General features: G+C 43.4%; 1 protein-coding gene across 1 annotated transcript in view; it reads left to right on the top strand.

Annotated features, from left to right (window-relative positions):
- Window positions 1–23,806, top strand: part of WASHC5 (WASH complex subunit 5) — a 1,015,994-nt gene that overhangs the window by 428,409 nt on the left and 563,779 nt on the right. The window contains exon 14 of the mRNA XM_044066602.1: window positions 9,613–9,723. Coding sequence (XP_043922537.1) covers window positions 9,613–9,723 — 111 coding nt within the window. The remainder of the gene's footprint in view (window positions 1–9,612; window positions 9,724–23,806) is intronic.

Genomic DNA, 23,806 nt, shown 5'->3' with positions numbered 1-23,806 from the left:
AGGTAACTGAAGCCATTGCACTTGAAGAGAACTTTAGTCCTGTGATGTGTAAGGCCAAGCAATGAATATCGGAGCAGCATGTGTTAATTCATATATTTTGTTTTATTCCTAAACACAAATTACTTGGAGAGAGCTTTAGTCTCAAAAAGTGTTGGATATGATAAAAAAAACCACTTAACTTTAAGCATTTGATTAAATTTCCATCTCTTCCACCTGAGAAAATACAAGAAACAATACTTTCATGTGAGAGATACAACACCCACTGAAATCTGCATTTATATTACTTCAGTTTCATAAATGGTTAAGATCCTCATTGAAAGATGTATAACACATTTCAGTTACTTGAAATTGTATATTAAATGTCACCAGCTTTGCAGTACATATAAACTTGCATTGTTTGTACATGACTGTCAGGTGCAGTGTAACTCGACATCCCTTGGCCATGTACGCACATGCAGATTTACATATAAGCCTGCATACATGAAAATATACAGAGTGAGAAAGAATCACACAAGCAGTAGTGATGCTTCCCACTGAAGTATCCTCAAGAGACAGACAGCATCCATTAGAAGGAGTGGACGTATGTCTGTCCATTCGTTTATTTAGGCTGGTGCAGCTTGACCACTACCCACCCCTGGCAAATTAAGCTCATCACACAGGTTGTACACAGCTCACTTCAGTCTTAGTCTCTCGGTGCAGCAGTGTTGAAAAGACCATTAAATTGCCTTTGAAGAGGAGAATACTTTTTTTTCTTGGAAGAAAGTCCTGGAATGACTTTCCAACTACAGATGGACAGTGCACCCAACCCAGTCATTAAAGTTTTCTTCACCTACTGTCTAAATGTAAATCTGCTGCAATTTGATTTTCCAGCTTCCGTCTATCTAGATAGAGTGGCATATTAATCACTTTGTTTTTGATTTTGATGCACCACTTATCTCTAAAGATATTTAAAAAATTAAGCCCAAGCAACACCTTTGCTTAACTTCCTGCAAGAGATTTTTTTTTGGCTTTTCACTTAGTACATCATGTACCAGTCTGTGAAGTTTTGCTTACTAACTCGTCACCTTTTTCTCATCGCTGTAATCCCCTTTAACTCCACAGAAAGTTCTTAACCTACATATTAAAGTGTAAGTAATACTTTATTTATAATAATTTTATTCATACTTATGCACAAGCATCTCTCCCAAATTTAGATTATCTCTCTACTTAGTGTGCACCATTTAGAGAACTCAGGTCTTAATTTGCCCAGCAAATGTTAGATCTTTGACATGACCATTTGTCTTACTCACCCACAAAACAGCCTTCTATTTAAATTGTGCACCATCCAAGCCTTAGTGGTATTTAAGCTGTCTAGATCTGGTGCAGATTAAGGCTATCAGCAACTTACAAGTTTCTTCCTGCAGTGTGGGGTTTGAATCCTTTGGTCTCTATTGTTTCCATTTGCTTTACTGTGGGATTTTGAACAATTTTGCTTAACTAGATAGCCCTTTATTACAGGGGGCCCTTGTTCTCAAGGCATTTATGTAGTTAACAAATACAGTAAAATGGAAATAAAAGGGAAGGAATTCTGACTTGTGGGCAAATGAATGCTGCAAAAGTTGTGGAGTGACCTAACTGTAATACACAGCTTTGAGTTTCCAGCTGCCACTTGTCAACTCTTTGACATTCTAACATTTTTCTTGCTTCTTTTCATATCCTGTTAGCTTCCCTGCCCCATTTTCTTTTCCTTTGCCTTTAGCTATACTTACTGGAGTTTTCCAATTATTAACCCAACAGACATTCACCATGTGTGTCAGCTGCATTGCATCTAGCATATTATCCTGAGTATAACCTTTAGACTAGCAGAAATCTGTCAGTGTAACATAAATATGCATCACATATAAGTTGTATATAACTGTGCATGAATGATCTTGAAGGCAGATTTGGTACCTCAGCAGAATTTTTTTTCTGTGTGTGTTGCAAAAAAAGTATTGCTGCATGGTATATCGGCTGTAAATGATGTATGTTTTGTAACACACTTATATTTTGTTGTATATCTAGATTTATTAGAAAGTGATTTACTTCCCTCAGTCTTCATTGTAAATTGGCTTAACCCGGAAGCGGCCAACTCTTTTGCTAAAGTATATAATTAAGTAAATAAATAAAATGCACACTGCATGTGTGATGTCCTTCAAGGATGCATCTGCAGTCATAACATATGGGTTGTCCTGCCTCAGGCAGCCCTTCGGTCGGCCGGATTCCAAAGTCTGGGTCTGGCCTCGGCTGATGTCGCACTTTCCCCGACGTCAGAGCGTCGGGTACAAAAGCATCAGCCGACGCCATTTTCCTCAGTCTTTCTTGCCGCGCGGTGCCCGAAGCAGAAGCTGTTCACAAGTGCCGGTCGGTCAGATCCAGAGATTTCAGCTACCGAAGACTTCGAAAAAAGCCAAGTACCCCGTTGGGGACTCTTTCTTGCCTCAGCCGATGTCAGACAAAGTAAACAATTGTTTAACTTGTGGGAAACAAATACCTCATAAGGATTTCCATTCTTACTGCCTTCCTTGCTTAGGCCCAGACCACGACGTATCAGCCTGTTTAGCCTGTGCCTCCTTCAACCGACGAACTCTTAGACGTCGGTCGGAGTTTGCAGAGGAATTTTTTGGAGCCGCTTTTGCTTATAAAATGCCGTCGGAGACTCCGACTTCGCATATGGTCAAAAAACGCAAGGAAAAGGACCGACACTCGCAGCCCGCGGTTTTGGCTGAAACCACGGCTAGGCCTACCGCGAGTGTCTCGGTTTCGGCCGAAACAGAGTCCACGGCGATTCCTTCAACCGAAACCATACTTCCGACCACCGAGGCCCGAGAGGCCCCGGCTGAGTCAGCTTCAGAACTCCCTACCGAAGCTAGTGTTCAGGAATTGTCCGACACCATACCTTTGGACATTTCTACCTCTGCACATGGGGCAGCTAGGCCCCCAGCTTCTATGTCTATTAAGGCCTTTTCCAGGGCTAAAGCTGCCAAACTTTCAAAAGCTTTGCCTGCCAAATCTACATCCCAGAGGCCTTCCTCTAGTTCACAGATCCTCAGCCTTGCTGAGGACCTTAACTCCTTAATCAGGGGTTCACAACCTCACCCAGACAGGGCCTCTCAACTTCCTCCAGACAAAAGGCCCAGGACTGAACCCTCTGAACCTCACTCCTCAGATTACTCCACAGATGGATCTGACTTGTCAGACCACCAGGAAGGGGTTTACTCGCCTTATGAGGATTCAGATGCAGAGGAATCTATCCCTTCGGCCTCCCCTCCTGAAGAATTTTCCTTTGGGGAGACTTTACACTCCATGAGAGAGCACTTTCAATGGCAAGGTCAGGATTTCTCTGATTCTAGAAAAAGATTAAGGACCTTTTTGCATTTGCCTCAGCATAGGCCCTTAGCTATACCTCCTGTTCTAAATGTAATTGATGATGTGTACAATGATGTCAGTACAGCCCCTGATTCTCTTCCTCCGGCCCCTGCCAAACCTGACAGATATTACAGGATCCCGGATTCTCATTTCCATCTGTATAAAGCCCATGCTGCAGATCCAGAAACTATTTCTCAGGGCCCTAAAGGGGTTGCAGCCGCTACTGCCAAAAATCCCCTACCCTCTGAAAGAGAATCTAGAGCTTTAGAGAGATGGGGAAAAAAGGTGTATACATCTGCAACTCTTTCTGTCAGGGCATTAAACTGTCAATTCCATATGATACAGTACCAAGAGTATTTGTTAGATGAACTGAGTAAGAAACTTTCTTCTCCTGAACCCTTAGACCGTAAATCCCTTCAGGATTTGGTACATAACTCACAACAGGTTAGTAATCATTTTTTTTTAAATGTGGCTATGATGCACTGGAGGCTTCATTTAGATCAGCTATGACTGGGGCAGTTATTCGTAGGCATGCCTGGCTGAAGGAGCAATCTTTGCCAGACCATGTCAAAGCTAAACTCCTCGATGCTCCAATGGAGAAACAAAATTTATTTGGCTCCCCTGCACAGGAGATTCTAAAAAAGGTTGAAGAAAAAGCAAAATCTGTGCAAACAGTTAAAGATTTCCTGCAAGTTCAACCACTGAGGTTCAGCAGAAACTGGCCTACAAAGAATTGGTCCTTTCCAGACTCTACCAGAGCCCAGAGAGGCAGGAACAGGCGCCCTAGAGGCAGAGGTCAATCGAAGGGCTCCTACAGAGGCCGTCAGTGGCAGCCTGCCAACCAGAGGAGTAGTGCAACTGCTACAACTACAACCACTACTACAGGACAGACCCAATGACTTGACTCTGATTCCGCCTACCAGGGATCAACTGGAAGCACCCTTGGGCGGAAAGCTGGCTTTATTCTCAAAAAACTGGCATTGCATTACAAAGGATACATGGACATTGCAAATAATAGACAAAGGATACAGGTTTCACTTCCACACTTTGCCAAAAGAAGCGGAATGCCAAACCTTCCACCAAATCAGAAGGCAGAGGCTTTAAGACAAATCAGCAATTTACTTCAGATGAAAGCCATAGAAAAGGTACCATGTTCAGAACAAGGCCAAGGATTTTACTCCAGACTATTCCTTGTACCAAGAAAAGAAAACCAATGGAGGCCTATTCTCGACCTGTCCGCACTGAACACCTATCTCATTGTGCCAAAATTCAAAATGTTGACCCTACAGCAACTTCTTCCCATGTTGGGCAAGGAGTCTTGGCTGGTGACTCTAGATCTCAAGGAGGCATACCTGCACGTCCCTATCCGACCAAATTGCAGAAGACACCTCAGATTTCTTGCAGGATCAGAGCATTATCAATTCTCAGCATTGCCCTTTGGCTTATCTACTGCGCCCAGAGTATTCACGAAATGCCTGGCATCAGTAATTGCACATTGCAGACTTCAGGGAATTCAAATTTATCCATACCTGGACGACTGCCTAATACAAGCGGACAACAAGAAAAAATTGTTAAAGGACTTGGCCTATGCCATACACCTGCTACAGACCTTGGGATACACAGTCAACATTCAAAAGTCAAGACTAGTACCATCCCAAAGGATAACCTTTCTGGGTGCAGATCTGGACACAATCACCCAGATGGCTTTTCTCACAGAAGAAAAACAAAAACAACTTCCAGACTACTTCATGAATCTGTCAAGACAAACTCATCTTACTGCAAGGAAAGTCCTGCAGGCCCTGGGTTACATGGCATCCTGCATAATTTTAATCCCACATGCCAGGCTGCATATGAGGAAATTACAATGGTACCTAAGGAGTGTATGGTCTCAACACAGTCACAGTTTAGAAACCATGATACCAGTCATTCCATGCCTTCAAGAGGAATTCCTGTGGTGGGCTCAGGCCTGCCAGTCCAACAGAGGGTTGCCTTTCAACAAACCAAAAACAAGGCAGACCATCACCACGGACGCCTCAGACCGAGGATGTGGAGCACACATGGAGGACAAATGTATCCAAGGCCTATGGCCTCAAGGGCAGCTAAGCATGCACATAAACCAAAAGGAAATGCTGGCAGTGAGGCATGCAATCGAGGCATTCAGACCCTTCCTCCAACAAGGACATCTGTTAATAAGGACAGACAACACAACAGTCATGTGGTACATAAACAAACAAGGAGGCACACATTCCTACCCGCTATGCCGGATGGCTATGAATCTGTGGAATCTATGCCTGAATCTCAATATCCAGCTGCAGGCCCAATTCGTACCAGGAAAAGAAAATACACTAGCAGACAGCTTAAGCAGAACTACCATGGATGCACACGAATGGATGCTGCATCCAGACATCTTCAAACTCATAACAAAGACATGGGGAATGCCGGAGAGAGATCTGTTCGTCTCCCCACTCAACCACCAACTGAAGACATTCTGCTCAAGGACATACCACCCACAAGCTTGGAGGGTGGACTCTCTCTCTTTCAGCTGGAATGCCCTAACAGTATATGCCTTCCCACCTCTCCCATTGATGTACAAGGTTCTACTGAAGATCAGGGAGGAACAGCCAAAAGTGATACTAATAGCTCCGGACTGGCCAAGACAACACTGGTATCCATTATTGAGAAGCATGTCTCAGGCAAAATCATGGCCTCTACCTCTATGGCCTCTTCTTCTGACGCAGAACAATTACAAGACCCTGCATCCCAACTTGAAAACATTGCAGCTAACTTCCTGGAAAATTCCTTAAACCCCAATCAAACTATTTTATCTCAGAGGGTGAAGGACATTATCCTGGAGGCTCGCAGGCCCTCCACAAGGAAGACATACTCGGCTAAATGGAAGAGATTTCTCATTTGGAGCACATCAAAGGGCACAGATGTCACAGTGGCAAACCTAACACATATCCTAGAATACTTAGCAGAATTGTTCCACAATGGCCTGTCCTACTCTTCCATTAAGATTCATGCTTCAGCAATTTCAGCAGAATACAATGTGGATCCACCTATCTTCTCACACCCTCTCCTCAGACAATTTCTGAGAGGGATCAAAAATATTAAACTTCCAAGAAGACCCCCTGTACCTGCCTGGGATCTCAACTTTGTGCTGGAGAAACTGACACTACCTCCTTTTGAACCAGCAGCATCAGCGGATCTACAGTTTCTATCTTGGAAAACTGCATTCTTTCTGGCAATCACTTCAGCAAGAAGAGTTTCTGAGTTGCAAGCATTAATGGCAGTGCAGCCTTTTCTTATTTTCCACCAGGACAGAGTGTCACTAAGAACCAATCCTACTTTTATGCCAAAGGTGGTATCTAGGGTATCCTTGAACCAAGCTATTCACTTGCCTACGTTCTTCCGTAATCCACAGAATAGAGGGGAAAAACTTTTGCACACCCTGGATATACACAGACAACTATGCTACTACTTGGACAGAACAAAAACTAGCAGAAAAACTGACCAACTGTTTGTAGCATATGCAACTGGGGTGCAAGGAAGAGCAATTTCCAAACAGACAATTTCAAAATGGATAGGAAATTGCATTCGCTTTTGCTACCATGGAAAGACAGTGCCTGAAAATATCAGGCCTCACTCCACAAGGGCCACGGCCACCACTACAGCCTTCCTACGGGGGGTGGCTACTAAGGACATTTTAGAAGCTGCTACTTGGAGCTTCGTGCATACATTTGCCAAGCATTACAATCTACCTTTATACTCCAGATCCAGAGCAGGGTTTGCAACTGCAGTCCTGCAGGGGATCTTAACTACACCATCCTTTTCTTAGTACCTCCTCCCCCAGATTGGCTATGGTATTCTACCCATATGTTATGACTGCAGATGCATCCTTGAAGGACATAGTACAGTTTTGTACCTACCATAAATGTAGATGTCCGATAGGTATGCATCTGCAGTCAGGATTACCCTCCCTCCTTCCCCTCTGTGGTAGTCCTAGGGTCCTTACCCCTCTTTTAGCTAGCTGGGGGAATCTATTATGGTGTATTTGTTTGTTTATACATGTACATAATTTGCAAATGTTTGGAATTTTTCAGCATTTATCCAAATTTAGCCTTCCTAGAGGGCACCTGGCATCTGGGGCAAGAAAAACTGAGGAAAATGGTGTCGGCTGATGCTTTTGTACCCCAGACGCTCTGACGTCAGGGAAAGTGCGACATCAGCCGAGGCCAGACCCAGACTTTGGAATCCGGCCGATCGAAGGGCTGCCTGAGGCAGGACAACCCATATGTTATGACTGCAGATGCATACCTATCGGACATCTACATTTATGGTAGGTACAAAACTGTACTTTCCTACAAGCATCCATGGGGCATATGCCAGTCTTTATGGCACTACTGGTGGGTCTCATGCTCACTGACTGCTTAACTACTACTTGCCCTCCAGTGCTAGTACTGAGGTCTGCAGCAGTGTTAGTGCTAGGAAGGAGACCAAGCCAGGCTGTCCTACCTAACTTGGCAGAGGCCATCTCTGCTTCTAGACTGGGTAATCATTTTCTTTTTGTGAGTCTTTATTCTCTTTCTCATGGAAGAAGAACAATGAAGAAGTGTTGTGGTGCAGAGATTCTATTACATCTGAAGGTAATATGAGCTCCTTCTCAGAGTGTACAAGGGACAGTAAGGATGTGTGTCCTCTTTCTTAGATTTTGCTCTGAGGAGAGTTAGATATAAGTGGAAGATTTTTTTAAGATAGTTATGGTGGACTGTAATGAGCCAATAGTGTGCCCTTTACAAGTTAACAATTTCTGCAGACAAGCTATAGCAGGGTTGAGTGTCATTGTTATGCCTTGAAAATGGTAGGATAGTAATGTAGACATAAGCTAGAGTCTGCAAACATGGATTTAATTCTCAGTGTCCACATGCATGCAGTGTTATACTGGGGTGCCAGGCTTAACTGCGAGTCATTTGTGATCACAAATATGCAGTTTCTTGTGTATGTGAGTGTGCATGTTATTAGTTCAAGATTGTGGTATTTCTCACATAATGTGAGCTCACAATTTGTACATTTAAGTAGCATGGAGTCTGGATGCACTGTACAATAAACGCTTTAACAGTGAAACAAGTATTTTCGATGGACAATGTTTCTAAGTTCAGTAACTGGCGAACACACTTTTAATGTGTCAGTCGTTAGTGAGAGTTGTTGCACTTCGCAATGACTTAACAGTCCAGTGTTCCTAGGCTGGCCATGTTATCAAGCATTTTATCTGGCCATGGCCATGTTCCTGGTTATCAGTAATAAATTAATACGTGTGTATACCACTTTATAGATAACAAGAATAACACTGTTTCTTTGAATGTTGTCCAATGTGCAGTACTCTTTATGTGCTTGCGCATTTATCTGGCGAAGATGGTTGTAATTTGTAGTAGTTTAGCCCTGATAGTTTATTGGGATCTTGGCATCCGTTTTTAATGCCTTCCCATTTTCTATCTGTCAACAAGTTGTATTTACAAGGCGTGTACTAAAATAGCCCCTTACTTATATTTTCTATATGCAAGTTTACTGTTCTACTGTTTGCCTTCAAGCATCCTCCCCCCCCAAAACAAAATTGTTCCCTTTTTTGTTTGTATTTTTGCATGTGAAGTTCATTTACATTGCTCTTATCCGGTGGATTCTCTTTTTCCAGCTCTACACACTTTTCCTCCTGCCTTTTTCATTCACTAGGCAGAACTGAGATTGCAAAAATCTGAAATGACTGTTGTGCAAGATACGTGAAAGATGCAGCATTAATATATGTGAAAGCTAGCTAGGCATGTTTTTCAGATTTTACCCACATGTACAAAGTTTTAGAACAGGCTGCTTTACGGAACCGAGGTGAAAATTTCTCACATCAGAATGTTTTGCTAACTGCTTCATGAACTATGAAGTTAACCACCTACAAGTGTGACTCTGTGCTGAGTCAGCTTTTCCCTCAGTTAAAAAAAAAAAATCAACATTTTTTGTCTTACTATTTATATCCCTATGTGTCTTTACAGGAAGATCTTCAGCATTAAAATGTTGGTTAGTGTATATTGTTTGTATTATGGAAAGAATACTTTGTGAATCTTTTCATTCACTTTGTGGAAATACATCTTGAAGCCTGAGAATATAATTTGAACAGTAAAGTCCTTACAAAAATAGCCTTTTGTATATTTTTTAATTCTGAATTTGTGATGTACTTCACAGCTTGCTTCTGCTCTTGACCTGCCACTGCTTCGTATAAATCAAGCAAACAGTCCTGATCTGCTCAGTGTGTCCGAGTTTTATTCGGGAGAGCTGGTGTCCTATGTTAGAAAGGTAAGATGAATGTCTCTTGTTTGTGCTAATATAAGTATCATGTTGATCTTATTACAAGGCTTTGAGGTGTCTGCATGAGGGCTTCAATAGGTGTCTTTGAGATATCCTTTCAAATTACTGTTGTAGTATTCCTTACTCAAGGGAACCCATGCCAAGGGCAGCCCAACGTCTGGCCAGTATACCAAAGCCTTAGGATTTTAAGGACATCATGCATCACACATATGCTTGCCACTCGCAGTGTAGGACATAAAGGTGACATACAAAGCACCTATCTCAGAACTTCTTTGCTGCTAGTCCAAACGCCATCTTTGATAATCGGTCTGAACGTTCCTTCATCTGCGGATTACAAATCCATTTCAGATAAGTACCCCAGTGGGGTTTTTCTTCTTATCCTTGATTTTTTTATTTTTATTGTGAGGTTACATCTCATCCAGAAAGGGAAAAGGTCGATTTGGGAGATAGATTCCCGATAAGGACCATCAAGAGCAGTGTTTGTTTTGCTTGGGTGCTTCTCATGACCATATATCATGACAAATTTGTCAAGCATTTGTCCCTAAGACTCTTCCTAGTTATCTCTTCTCCTTGTCTGTCTGCCTAGTGAACCAGCGTCTTAAGTTTTTCATGCAGGGTGCAATGGCGGAATGGTCCCATCCCAGGGGTCAGCCATCAGCCAAGAAGACCACCAAAAAAATTAGGTCAGATTCAGCTGCTCTACCACCTGCCATGGACGTCTCTCTTGAGGATGGTGAAAGCCCAGGGGATCATGAAGGTTTTAGTATTATATTAATGAATTTTATTTAATTATATAATTATTCATCAGTTTATATGATAAAAATGAGATTGCTGTTTTGTGCTTTTAAATTTTAATGAATGCTTGATTGGTTAGGTAATTAGATAATTAGTTTTTTTGGCGGGCTTTTAGAAAGTATTTAAAGTGTAGTATTGAGTATGTAAGTTCTGAAATCTACGTTGAGTAGATGAAAGCGCTTAACCTATTGCTTATGTACTTCGCTCAATAAAGGATTTGGATACTGTGGATCGTGGTGTTTTATTCAGGGGAGCTGCTTTTTCGATCATTGGTTGTTTTATTGCTGGATTCCCTGGATACATTCCATGAAATGTAGTTATGATGCAGCTGATGATTCTTCTAGAGCTGCTGCCTTTAGCTCTGTGTTAAGACCTTATTCTTGGCTTCGTCTCCAACCTTTGCTTGATGATGATAAGGCTAAATTGATGGATGCTTCTCTTGACACTAAAAATCTCTTTGGTTCTGCAGCTGCTCCACTTTAAATCTCTGAAGGAAAAAGATAAGACCTTGCAGGAATTTAAACATATTTTTGTTTCTCCTGTTCCCAAATTTCATAGGAATTATCCTTCCAGGCCTGCCTTTATATATAGACAGTCTCTGCCTCCTCCCAAGGTATAACAGGTTCTAGAGGGGCTCCTCCTGCTTAGTCTGTTCAGACTCCTACTACTCAGAAACCTCCTTTTCCAGACAAGCCAGGTTCTGTCTGACTGCCTTCTTCTTCCTTACTAAGTCAGGTTCCTTTATCTTTTTGTCTTTCTTTGTCTCTTCACAGTTGGCTAAGGATTACTCAGGATTCTTGTGTTCACTCCATCATTCGTCAGGGATGGTGTGTAAATCCCTTCCTCCTTTTTTGTACATTCCTCAACCTCCTCAGGAACAGCTGCCCTTTTTTTGTGAATGTACTTCAGAGCCTTTTGTCACTGAGTACCATCCAAGCAGTTTCTGCCTCTCAAAGGGAGAAGGGGTTTTATTCCAGAATGTTTCTGATTTCTAGGAAAGAAGTCACTTGGAGGCCCATTCTGGATCTTTCTCAGCTCAACACCATTCTGAAGGTTCCTTCCTTTTGAATGCTGTCCCTTCAGACCCCGTTTCTCTTATTCTATCTCAGGCTTTCCTAGTCTCACTGGATCTCAAGGATGCATATCTTCACATCCCTATTCATCCCCATTTCATGAAATGTTTGCATTTCTGTTTCTAACTTGCATTTTCTGGTCTTTGCTTTGCCCTTTAGCCTCTCTATAGAGAGGCCTTCTGTGATGGCTTGGTGGTTAACTACTGTGACTATGGTGTATAGGGTCCTGGGTTTGAGACCTGCATGGCTGTTTATTTCCTCACCTCAGGCTTCGTGCCCACTGAGTGGTGCACAGCTACAGTTATCGCACTCTACAAGGGGGATCCACCTTGGATCCCGGGAACTACCGTCCCATCAGTCTGACGACTGATCTGCAAGGGCATGGAACGCATTATCATGGAACTTATAAACAAAGACATTGGTAACCTTCAAACACTGGACCCTGCCCAGTTTGGGCTCGTGAAGGGCTGATCTTGTCTCCTGAACCTGATTGACCTCTTCGAATCTCTAGAGCTGTGGACGAGGGTAAGGTGGTCCACACAGCCTATCTGGACCTTGCCAAGGCCTTCGACACCATCCCTCACTCTGGAATCATACATAAACATACTAAGCTAGGCATAAATCCCTACATCACTCGATGGGTTGCCAACTGGCTTACTGACAGAACCCCGACTGTAAAAGTAGCCGACTCCAAATCCAGCTCCAGACAAGTAACAAGTGGAGTACCTCAGGGTTCAGTCCTGGGACCGCTCTTGTTTGGCATCTACTTCTCTGGAGTACAGGCCAACACTAAGGGACACTGGCTAACAAAGTTCGCAGATGACTGCAAACTAAGAGCCATTATTTAATCCCAAAATTATGGGGATAATCTACAAAAGGGCCTCACAGAAACAGATGCTTGGTGCCAGAGCCATGGGCTTAAGCTTAATGCCAAGAAATGTATAGTTATCCTCTTTGGGAAAAAACATGTACCCACGAATTACCACATAAGTGGCAGTACACTAAATACTGTAAGTGTGATGAGAGACTTGGGGACACAGGTGGACAGTGGTCTCACCTTCGATAACCACATCATCACAGTAGTCAGGAAATCCTTCTATGTGGTACACCTCATCACTAACGGCTTTTCATCCAGAAAAAAGGAGGTCATTGTCCCACTGTACTCATCTCTCATTAGACCCATTATAGAGTACAATGCCCCGTTTGGTATGGTCAGGTTCAACAGCTGGAAAGGCCACAGAAATACCTCACTAAAAGAATCACAGGCCTAAAGCAGATGCCGTATGCTGACTGTCTAAAAAAAACTCCAGCTATAGTCTATGGCATATCGTCTACTCAGAGGCAATCTTTGCTCAACATACAAGGCCATGTCAAACACTGAGCTGTTGGACATGCTTCACTTAAAGAAATCCCAATCCCTCAGAGCCACACGCTCCAGGGATCTAAACCTTGTCATCACAATGAACAAAACATGCTGGAGGGATAGGTTCCTGACCCAGAGACTCCCCATACTCTGGAATAGACTGCCCATACATGTCAAGCAGAGCGCCTCCTTGGCCCTCTTCAAAATGAACCTTGACGATTGGATGGGAGATAGGAAATTCACCCCGGCAGTTGCCCTGCTAGACAGGGGTCCAGGAAAGTAAATATTGTGGGAAGAAATATCCAGGGAATTGTTATGGCTAGGCTTTTATAGGCCCTAGGGCTGACAGCCTAGTACCAACCTATGAACCTAAATGCCTCACTCCTGTGGATTGCCTTTTGCAAGATGAGGCAAATACAGATTTTTCCTTACCAGGGAGACCTGCTCTTTCAGGCTTCTTCTCCAGAGACTCTGCTTCAGCACCTCCACTAAGCTGTGTTTACCTCTTTTAAAGCTTAGGGTTTATAGTAAATTTCCAAACATCCTTTTTGACTCCCTCCCAGGATCATGTTTTTCTCAAGTGCAGGCTCCAGACCATTCCTATCATCCCTGCTGCTTCCCCAGGCTTTGATGTGAATGCCTTTTTTTTCAATCCCTTTTTTTTTCAAATATCAGTTACAGCCAGGGAGTTTCTAAGGGCTGTGGAGTACATGTCTTCCACCATTCCTGTTTTTCTTCTAGCCAGTTTTCATTTGAGAATGCTACAGTTGTTCCTAAAGTCAGTTTGGCTTCAACATTCTCATCCTTTGGACTTTCTAGATGTCCTTCAAGGATGCATCTGCAGTCCTTACAAATGGGTTGTCCTGTCGTCAGGCAGCCCTTCGGTCGGCCGGATTCCAAAGTCTGGGTCTGACCTTGGCTGGAGTCGCACTTCACCCGACGTCATAGCTGCAGTTATTTGGGTATAAAGGCATCAGCCGACGCCATTTTCCTCAGTCTTTCTTGCCGCGTGACGCCCGAAGCAGAAGCTGTTTGCAAGTGCCGGTTGGTCAGAACCAGAGATTACTACTACCGAATACTTCTACCGAAGACTTCTAAAAAGCTAAGTACCCCATTGGGGACTCTTTCTTGCCTCAGCCGATGTCAGAAAAAGTGAATAACTGTTTAACTTGTGGGAAACAAATACCTCATAAAGATTTCCACTCTTACTGCTTACCTTGTTTAGGCCCAGACCACGACGTAGCAGCTTGTCTAGCCTGTGCTTCTTTTAACCGGCGGACGCTTAGACGTCGGTCGGAATTTGCTGAGGAGTTTTTCGGCTCTGATTTTGCTTATATTATGCCGTTGGATCCTCCGACTTCACAAATATCTAAAAAGCGCAAGGAAAAGGACCGACACTCGCGGTCCGTGGTTTCGGCCGAAACCGCGGTTAAGCCAACCGCGAGTGTCTCGGTTTCGGCTGAAACCGAGCAAGCGGTTCTCCCTTCAGCCGAAAACTTACCTTCTACCGAGGCCTCTTCCAACCTGGTGGAATCGGCTTCTGAAATCCCACCTGCTGTTGCAGTTTCTCAGGAATTATCTGACACTATTCCCTTGGATATCTCAACCCCTGCACGTGGAGCTGCTAGGCCTCCTGCAGCCATGTCCATTAAGGCCTTTGCCAGGGCTAAAGCAGCTAAAGCTACCAAATCTGTACCAGCTAAGCCCCCCTCTCACAGGCCTAGCTCTAGTTCTCAAATGCTTAGTTTAGCAGAGGATCTCATTTCTTTAATCCGGGGATCCCAACCTTTACCAGACAGGGCCTCTCACCCACCTCCAGAGAAGAGGCCTAGAGCAGAGCCCCCTGAGCCAGTTTCTTCAGATGATTCCTCTGATGATTCAGATAATACAGACCCTCAAGCGGCTCCTTTCTCCCCTTATGAAGACTCTGATGCTGAAGAGTCCATCCCTTCTGCCTCTCCGCCTGAGGAATTTTCCTTTGGGGAAACCTTGCATGCTATGAGGGAACAATTTCAGTGGCAGGGCCAGGATTTTTCAGACTCCAGAAAAAGGCTTAGAACTTTTCTGCATTTACCACAACATAGGCCTTTAGCCATTCCTCCAGTTCTTTCTGTTGTAGATGATGCATTTAATGATGCTTGTACTGCTCCTGATTCTCTACCTTCGGCCCCTGCTAAGCCCGATAGGTACTACAGGGTCCCGGACACGCATTACCATTTGTATAAGGCTCTTTTTGCAGATCCCGAGACCATCTCCCAGGGACCTAAGGCTGTAGCAGCTACCTCTGCTAAAAACCCCCTCCCCTCTGAAAGGGAATCCAGGTCCTTAGAGAGATGGGGTAAAAAAATTTACACTTCTGCTACTCTTTCTGCTAGGGCCTTGAACTGTCAATTTCACATGATCCAGTATCAAGAATTTATGCTAGACCAGTTAACCAAACAGCTGTCCTCGAATGAACCATTAGATAAAAAATCTGTTCAGGAAATGGTACATAACATTCAGCAAGTCAGTAACCATTCTTTAAAATGCGGCTATGATGCACTGGAGGCTTCCTTTAGATCAGCCATGACTGGCACAGTTATCAGAAGGCATGCATGGTTAAAAGAGCAGGCCTTACCAGACCATGTCAAATCAAAACTACTAGATGCTCCTATGGATAAGATCAATTTGTTTGGCTGTCTTGCACAACAGGTGCTGAAGAAGATGGAAGAGAAGGCAAAATCTGTCCAAACAGTGAAAGATTTCTTACAGGTCCAACCTCCAAGGTTTAGCAGGAATTGGCCCTCCTAAAATTGGTCCTTTCCAGACTCCTCCAGAGCTCAGAGAGGCAGGAATAGGCGTTCAAGAGGCAGAAGCCAATCAAGAGGTGCCTACAGGGGACGCCAGTGGCAGGGTAACAACCATCGAGGTACAGCCACAGACACAGCCACCACCACAACTACAGGGCAATCACAGTGACTTGGCTCTGGCACCGCCTACCAGGGAACAACTAGAAGCACCCTTAGGCGGGAAGCTAGCCTTATTTTCAATGAACTGGCATTACATCACAAGAGACAAGTGGATTTTGCAGACAATAGACCAAGGTTACAGGTTTCACTTCCATACTCTACCAGGGAAGAGAGGAATGCCAAACCTACCTCCAAATCAAAAGGCAGAAGCTCTAAAACAAATATCTCAATTATTAAGGATGAGAGCTGTGGAAAAGGTACCATCTATGGAGCAAGGAAAGGGATTTTACTCCAGGCTCTTCCTGGTACCAAGAAAAGAAAACAAATGGAGACCCATTCTCGACCTGTCCGCTTTAAACACATTCCTCATTGTTCCAAAATTCAAAATGCTGACTCTACAGCAACTTCTTCCCATGCTGGGCAAGGAGTCTTGGCTGGTAACTCTAGATCTCAAGGAGGCATACCTGCACGTCCCCATACGACCAAATTGCAGAAGATACCTCAGATTTCTTGCAGGATCAGAGCATTATCAATTCTCAGCATTGCCCTTTGGCTTATCTACTGCGCCCAGAGTGTTCACGAAATGCCTGGCATCAGTAATTGCTCATTGCAGGCTTCAGGGAATCCAAATCTACCCTTACCTGGACGACTGCCTGATACAAGCGGACAACAAATACAAACTAGCAGAAGACTTGAAAAGGGTCATTTACCTACTACAAGCCCTGGGATATACAGTCAATATAAAAAAGTCAAGGCTGATACCATCCCAAAGGATAACCTTTTTGGGTGCAGAGCTGGACACATCAAAACAAATGGCATTCCTAACAGTAGAAAAACAGGAGCAACTACCTCTCTACTTCTTGGCATTGACAAAGCAGAACCATCTAACAGCAAGAAAAGTCCTGCAAGCCTTGGGCTTCATGGCATCCTGCATAATATTGGTTCCACACGCCAGACTGCATATGAGAAAGTTACAGTGGTACCTAAGGAATTTATGGTCTCAACACAAGCACAGCTTAGAAACCCAAATACCAATAATTCCATGCCTGAAGCAAGAATTCCAATGGTGGGCTCAGGCCTGTTAATCAAACACAGGATTGTCCTTCCACAGCACTCAACCAAGCCAAACCATCACGACGGACGCCTCAGACCTCGGTTGGGGGGCCCACATGCTGGACAAGTGCATACAAGGTTTATGGACTCAAGACCAGCTGCACCTACACATAAATCTAAAGGAAATGCTGGCAGTAAAACTGGCAATTCAGACATTCAGACCATTTCTACGAGAAGGTCAATTGATGATAAGGACAGACAACACCACAGTTATGTGGTACATCAACAAACAGGGAGGCACACATTCCTACCCTCTATGCCGGATGGCACTGGATCTCTGGAATGTGGCCCTGAGCTACAACATTCAGTTACAAGCAATTTTTGTACCAGGAAAAGAAAACATTCTAGCAGACATATTAAGCAGGACTACCACGGATGCCCACGAATGGATGCTACATCTGGACATCTTCAAAACCATTACAAGAAAATGGGGACTCCCAGAAATAGACTTGTTTGCATCCCCACGCAATCACCAGCTAAAGAAATTCTGCACAAGGACGTACCACCCACTTGCTTGGAAGGTGGACTCCCTATCTTTCAGTTGGAAAAACCTGACAGCATATGCATTCCCACCACTTCCTTTGATGCACAAGGTGCTATTGAAGATCAAAGAGGACCGTCCAAGGATCATTCTGATAGCTCCAGACTGGCCAAGACAGCAATGGTACCCATTACTGAGGAGCATGTCTCGGGAACAAATATGGACCCTACCCCTGGTTCCCTTGCTGTTAACACAGAACAACTACAACATCCTGCATCCAAACCTGAAAACTCTGCAGCTAACTGCCTGGAACATTGCATAAGACCAATTAACCCAAATTTATCCCAAAGGGTTAAAGACATTATCCTGGAGGCTCGCAGACCATCAACAAGGAAAAAAAAATATTCAGCAAAATGGAAAAGATATCTCATTTGGAGTACTGCAAAAGGAGAAGATGTGTCACTGGTAAACATAGCCAACATCCTGGAATACTTGGCAGAGCTCTTCCACAAAGGCCTGTCCTATTCTTCCATTAAGATTCATGCATCCGCTATTTCAGCAGAATACGACTTGGATCCTCCAGTCTTCTCACATCCTCTGCTCAGGCAGTTTCTGAGAGGAATTAAGAATGTGAAACCTCCTAGGAAGCCACCATTGCCAGTATGGGACTTGAACTTTGTGCTAGAAAAATTGACACTTCCTCCTTTCGAACCAGCAGCAACAGCAGAATTACAATACTTATCATGGAAAACTGCTTTCCTGCTGGCAATCACTTCAGCAAGAAGGGTATCTGAGCTACAGGCATTAATGGCAGTACAACCCTTCCTGATCTTCCATCAAGATAGAGTGTCCATGAGAACAAATCCTACTTTTATGCCTAAGGTGGTCTCCAGAGTATCTTTAAATCAGGCTATCCACCTACCTACATTCTTCCCCAACCCACAGAACAGGGGAGAAAGACTGTTGCACACCTTGGATGTACATAGACAATTGTGCTACTACCTGGACAGGACCAAGGGCAATAGAAAAACTGACCAGCTATTGGTAGCATATGCAACAGGAAAGGAGGGAAAAGCAATTTCAAAACAGACAATCTCCAAGTGGATAGGAAATTGCATTAGATTTTGTTACTCCTACCATGGAAAGAAAACTCCTGAAAACATCAGGCCTCACTCTACAAGGGCTACAGCCACTACCACAGCTTTCCTACGAGGAGTGGCTACCAAGGACATTTTAGAGGCTGCTACTTAGAGCTCCGTGCATACATTTGCCAAGCATTATAATTTACCTTTATACTCTAGATCCCGAGCAGGTTTTGCCACTGCTGTTTTGCAAGGGATCTTAACTACACCATAATTTTATTTTACCTCCTCCCCCAGTTTGGCTATGGTATTCTACTCATTTGTAAGGACTGCAGATGCATCCTTGAAGGACATAGTACAGTTTTGTACCTACCATAAATGTAGATGTCCGATAGGAATGCATCTGCAGTCAGGATTACCCACCCTCCTTCCCCTCTGTGGTACTCCTAGGGTATTTGCCCATCTTATAGCTAGCTGGGGGAATCTATTATGGTGTATTTGTTTGTATATATGTACATACATGCTTATTTTTTGTTTGCTCTCTACTATTTGGAATCATTGGCATTTATCCAAATTTAGCCTTCCTAGAGGGCTCCTGGCATCTGGGGCAAGAAACACTGAGGAAAATGGCTTCGGCTGATGCCTTTATACCCGAATAACTGCAGCTATGACATCGGGTGAAGTGCGACTCCAGCCGAGGCCAGACCCAGACTTTGGAATCCGGCCGACCGAAGGGCTGCCTGACGACAGGACAACCCATTTGTAAGGACTGCAGATGCATTCCTATCGGACATCTACATTTATGGTAGGTACAAAACTGTACTTTCCTCTTCATGTATGCCTCAAGCTAAAGCTTCAATGGTGGATTCATCAACTGTCTGTCAACCCAGGGCTTCCTTTTCAGCTCCCAGTTCTCTCTCAAGAACTTCTTTTGAATGCTTCAGACATGGGGTGGGCGCTTCTTTTGGACCTCTAAAGGCTTAGGCCCTCTGATCGCTTTGTCTTAGGACTATATATATATATATATATATATATATATATATATATATATATATATATATATCAAGGAGGTTAGAGCAGTCCTTCTTGCCCTACAGGATTTCCATACTTTGTTCCTTCCAGGGCCTCTTAAACTTTTTACAGACAGTACTACAGTGATGTGTTACATCAACAGACAAGGGGGGACATGGTCCTACCTCTTGTGCATACTAGCTCCTCAGGTTTCGGATCTGGCTATCCAGTGTCGGGTGACTGTGCAGGCTGTTTATATTCCTTTGGACAGAACCTTGTGGCAGACTTTCTGAGCAGATCCATAACACAGACTCACAAATGGATGCTTCACAGAGATGCGTTTCTGGAAATTGTCCACCAGCGGAGTACTCCTCCGGTAGATCTTTTTTCTCCACTCTGAACAGACAGCTTCCTATCCTTTGTTCCAGAGTCCCATGTCCTCTGGCATTGGAAGACACCCTCTCATATTCTTGAAAGGGGATGTTTCTTTATGCCTTCCTTCCCTTTCCTGTCATACTGAGGGTCTTGTTCAGGATAGAACCGAACTTTCCCAAAATCTTGTTGTTGACTCCCTTTTGGCCCAGACTGCATTGGTTCCCTCTTCTGCACCTAGCCAAGGGCTATCACCACAAGTTACTTCACATGCTGGACCTACTCACAAAAGACAAGGGCTTTGTCATCCATCCTCATTTGTCCACTCTTCACTTTGACACTGTGGGTGATAGGATTTTGATCCCTTTTAGGCATCTTATTTTCTGAAGATGTGCTTCAGATTCTGCAGTAGGCCAGGAAACGCACTACCATGAAGTCTTATGTATCCAAATGGAAGAGATTTTCTGTCTGGTGTCTTGCTCATAACCAGGAACGACTTTCTGCTCAAGTTCCTTTGATCCTCTCTTATTTGTGTGAAATGTTCCATGCTGAGTTGGCATATTCTTCAGTTAAAGCTCACCTTTCAGCTATTTCTGCTCTTTTGCTTTCACTTCTTTGGCTTTTGCGTTTGAGGTCAAACAGTTTCTTAAAGGGTCCTTCATATTAGGCCTCCCAGGAAGCCTGTTCCTCCTTCCTTGGACCTTAATTTTGTTCTTGAAAATTTGACTCTGGCTCCTTTTGAGCCTGATGCTTCATCTTCCTTACAACATTGTACTTGGAAGACTGTTCTTCTTTTGGCCCTTACTTCAGCTAGAATGGTATCTGAGCTTCAGGCCGTTATAGCTGTCCCTCCTTTTTTTAGGTTTCCATAGGGACAGGGTGTCTTTTCGTACTAATCCTTCTTTTATGCCCAAGGTGGTTAATGAGTTGTCTCAATCACTCCATTAATTTTCCCACCTTTTTCCCTTTTCTGCAGTCTGCCAGTGAGAAGGTTCTTCACACACTGGATTTACATAGACAGCTCAGATATTATTTGGATAAGACTAAGCAAATTTTTCATCCTAGACCTCTAGGTTTGGCTGTTTCTAAGCAAATAATTTCTTCTTGGATTTCTAAAGCCATTTCTTTGTGCTACTCTCTTCATGGGAAAACCCTTTCTACTTCTATAAAGGCTCATTCTACCATGGCTGAGCCTTTCTTTGGTGCTTTTTTCAAGGGACTGGATACCAGTTCCATCCTGGAGACTGTTACTTGGTCTTCTGTGCATACTTTTACTAAACATTACAAGCTGGTTTTGGTTTCCAGGGCTATTCTGCATGGCTTTCTTGAAGCCTCTGCTGGGCCTTCCTCCTCCCAAGTTTTCTCTTGAGCTTTTGTACTCTCCCTTGAGTAAGGAATACTGCAACAGCACTATGAAGGGACATACTACAGTTATGTAAAATCTTACCATAACAGTAGATGTTGTTTCCTTCACTGTTGCAGTATTTGCTTCCTCCCTCCTCCTCCTCCTTTTTCTTTGCTTCCTTTTATTTTTTCCCTCGATATACACGTTTCTCCTTTACTCTTTGGACTGTTGTTTCTCCTGGGGTTTTTCAGTTCTGTGGTGGGTATGTTTGTATGTCATCTTTATGCGCCAGGAGCCTAAGGCTTTGGTATATTGGCCAAATGTTGTGGTGCCCTTGGCAGGGGATCTTTATTTGATATTGAGTAAGGATTACTGCAACAGTGAAGGAAAGCACATCTACTGGTATGGTAAGATTTTACACAAATGTACTTTCCATGGATTTATATTTTGATTGCATTATGTGTATGTTTCATATGTACCTGTCTGTATTAACTGTGAAACTTTCATCCAGTCAGTGCCTGCAAGTAGTCCTATTTGATCGGTGCACTACCCTGTCAAATAAATAACCAGTCGTTGTGTTTGTGCAGATGCCATATGCCTTTTCCATTTCATTAACAAAGATAAAGTAAGCAGTCTGACAGGGCTTCATCTTGGAGCATCATACATCCCCATCCAGATTTCCTTCCATTTAGAAGGAACTTGTATTTGCAACAGTTTTTTCTGTTTACAGTAGATGAGACTTAGTAGGCTGTAGAGATCTTTTATAGATGCAGGTGAAAACCTATTTCCCTCCTTAAGTTCCATTTTGTTGCATATTTTCTGTGGGACTTCCTCTTCTAGTACATGTCATTCCTTCAGGCATTTGGATCTTGCTTTTAGTGGCGGGATATGTAACTTCTCCGTAATAGAGAAGTGTGATGGTTAGGTAACCCATGAAGGGCACTCCAGAGTTAAAATATGCCATAGAAATCTAGAAGTAGAATGTGAAAGTAGATGGCTGATTTTGTCATTTAATCTGTTCATATCCGTCTAAGTGACATATTTTAATTATGTTTCCTGTTGACCACAGTTTCACTTTCCATCCTTGTTTGATCTGAAGTTTGCCATTAAGTATTACCCTTTCATGCTGATGCCCATTCACATTCAAGGGGTTGGCTTGTAATAGGTATAGCCATGTTCCCATGTACAATATAATATAATCAAGAGGCTGTTCCCCTCCCTCAGACTATACCCCCCATGTGATAAGGGAGAGTTGACAATGGAAAGCACACCCAAATATTTCCCATCTCTTATCCCAAAGAGAGATAAGCAGGCTATGCCTAGTCATTCCTACTCTCCCATGTTCCAGCAGGGACATGAGTCACAAATTGAACACTGGTCACCTGGGTCATCATCTGAGCTTTATCCCTGTATGCTAGTGGTGCTGACTCAACTTCTGTAATTTTTTTTTCAGAAAGTTGAGAGAGAGCCTTCTCCACCTGTTTTACTGTGTGTCACACTACTTTACTTTTGTATACCATATACATAGCTATAGAGATGCTAATTTACCAACAGCTAAATGGAGAAAATACACACCAACATTAACTAGAGAGAGAGGATGGTGGGGGAAGTTATTTCAGAAGTGATTACAAAAAACTGGTCAGAGAAACCCACAAGGGACAAAACATTGATATTTTTTTCTAGTTTGCTTCTCTTGCCTGTCAACCACCTGCCCCTCTGATAGTCCATGAAAGCACTCATTCCGTTCACTGGGCAAGTCAGCTGTGAGGAATCATTATCCAGGCAGCTGTCTGGGGTGGTTCAAAGGTTTTTATTTTCTCCCTGGCCCTAATGATGTGCACACTCAGCAAGCTACCATGGAAGAGATGTGCAGTGTGCTGACAGTGGGCAATGAACCCTCACTTTCACAGTGAGCTTTCCCTTCAACCAGCCCCACATCTTACCCCACAGCATGAGTCTCTGTGATCTCCGTTAGGGAGATCTCACCACCCTGTGGGCTTTGAAGTGCACACAAACCTCATTCAGGGCTGCATCCCTATATACCATTGAACCAGGCTTGAGAAAACTGTAATAGGTTTAGTGTTATTAAAATAACAGAAATGGAAGTAAGACACCCAGTCAGAACCATGGTCATGACTCACCCAGTTTCACTGTTAACTACATCGAATATATGAATTGTATCTTTTTCACATAACCACATAATTTTCACAGTCCCAGCCTTCTCAACCCACCTTATCGTACCAAATTCATTCATACTTTTTAGAAGGATGGGGAGAGCGCAAGAGATAAACAGTCCATTGAAGAGGTGTTTGAAGAAAATAAGTAGGTCTGAGAACAGATGAGCATATGGACTACTTAACTTGGCTCTTAAGATGTTAAGGCATTTAGCCAGTTGTAGGGTGATTGAAGAGCTCCTGGCTTAATTATGCAGTCACTAGAACTGGCATTAGACTGTAAGATATCTTTGTTGTACCAGTATACAAGAAAG

The sequence above is a fragment of the Protopterus annectens genome, chromosome 3.part1, assembly GCF_019279795.1.
Source record: "Protopterus annectens isolate FY-2018-M chromosome 3.part1, PAN1.0, whole genome shotgun sequence".
NCBI lineage: Eukaryota > Metazoa > Chordata > Ceratodontiformes > Protopteridae > Protopterus > Protopterus annectens.
The sequence above is the reverse complement of the archived record's forward strand: the minus strand, read 5'-3'. Positions and strand labels throughout refer to the sequence as shown.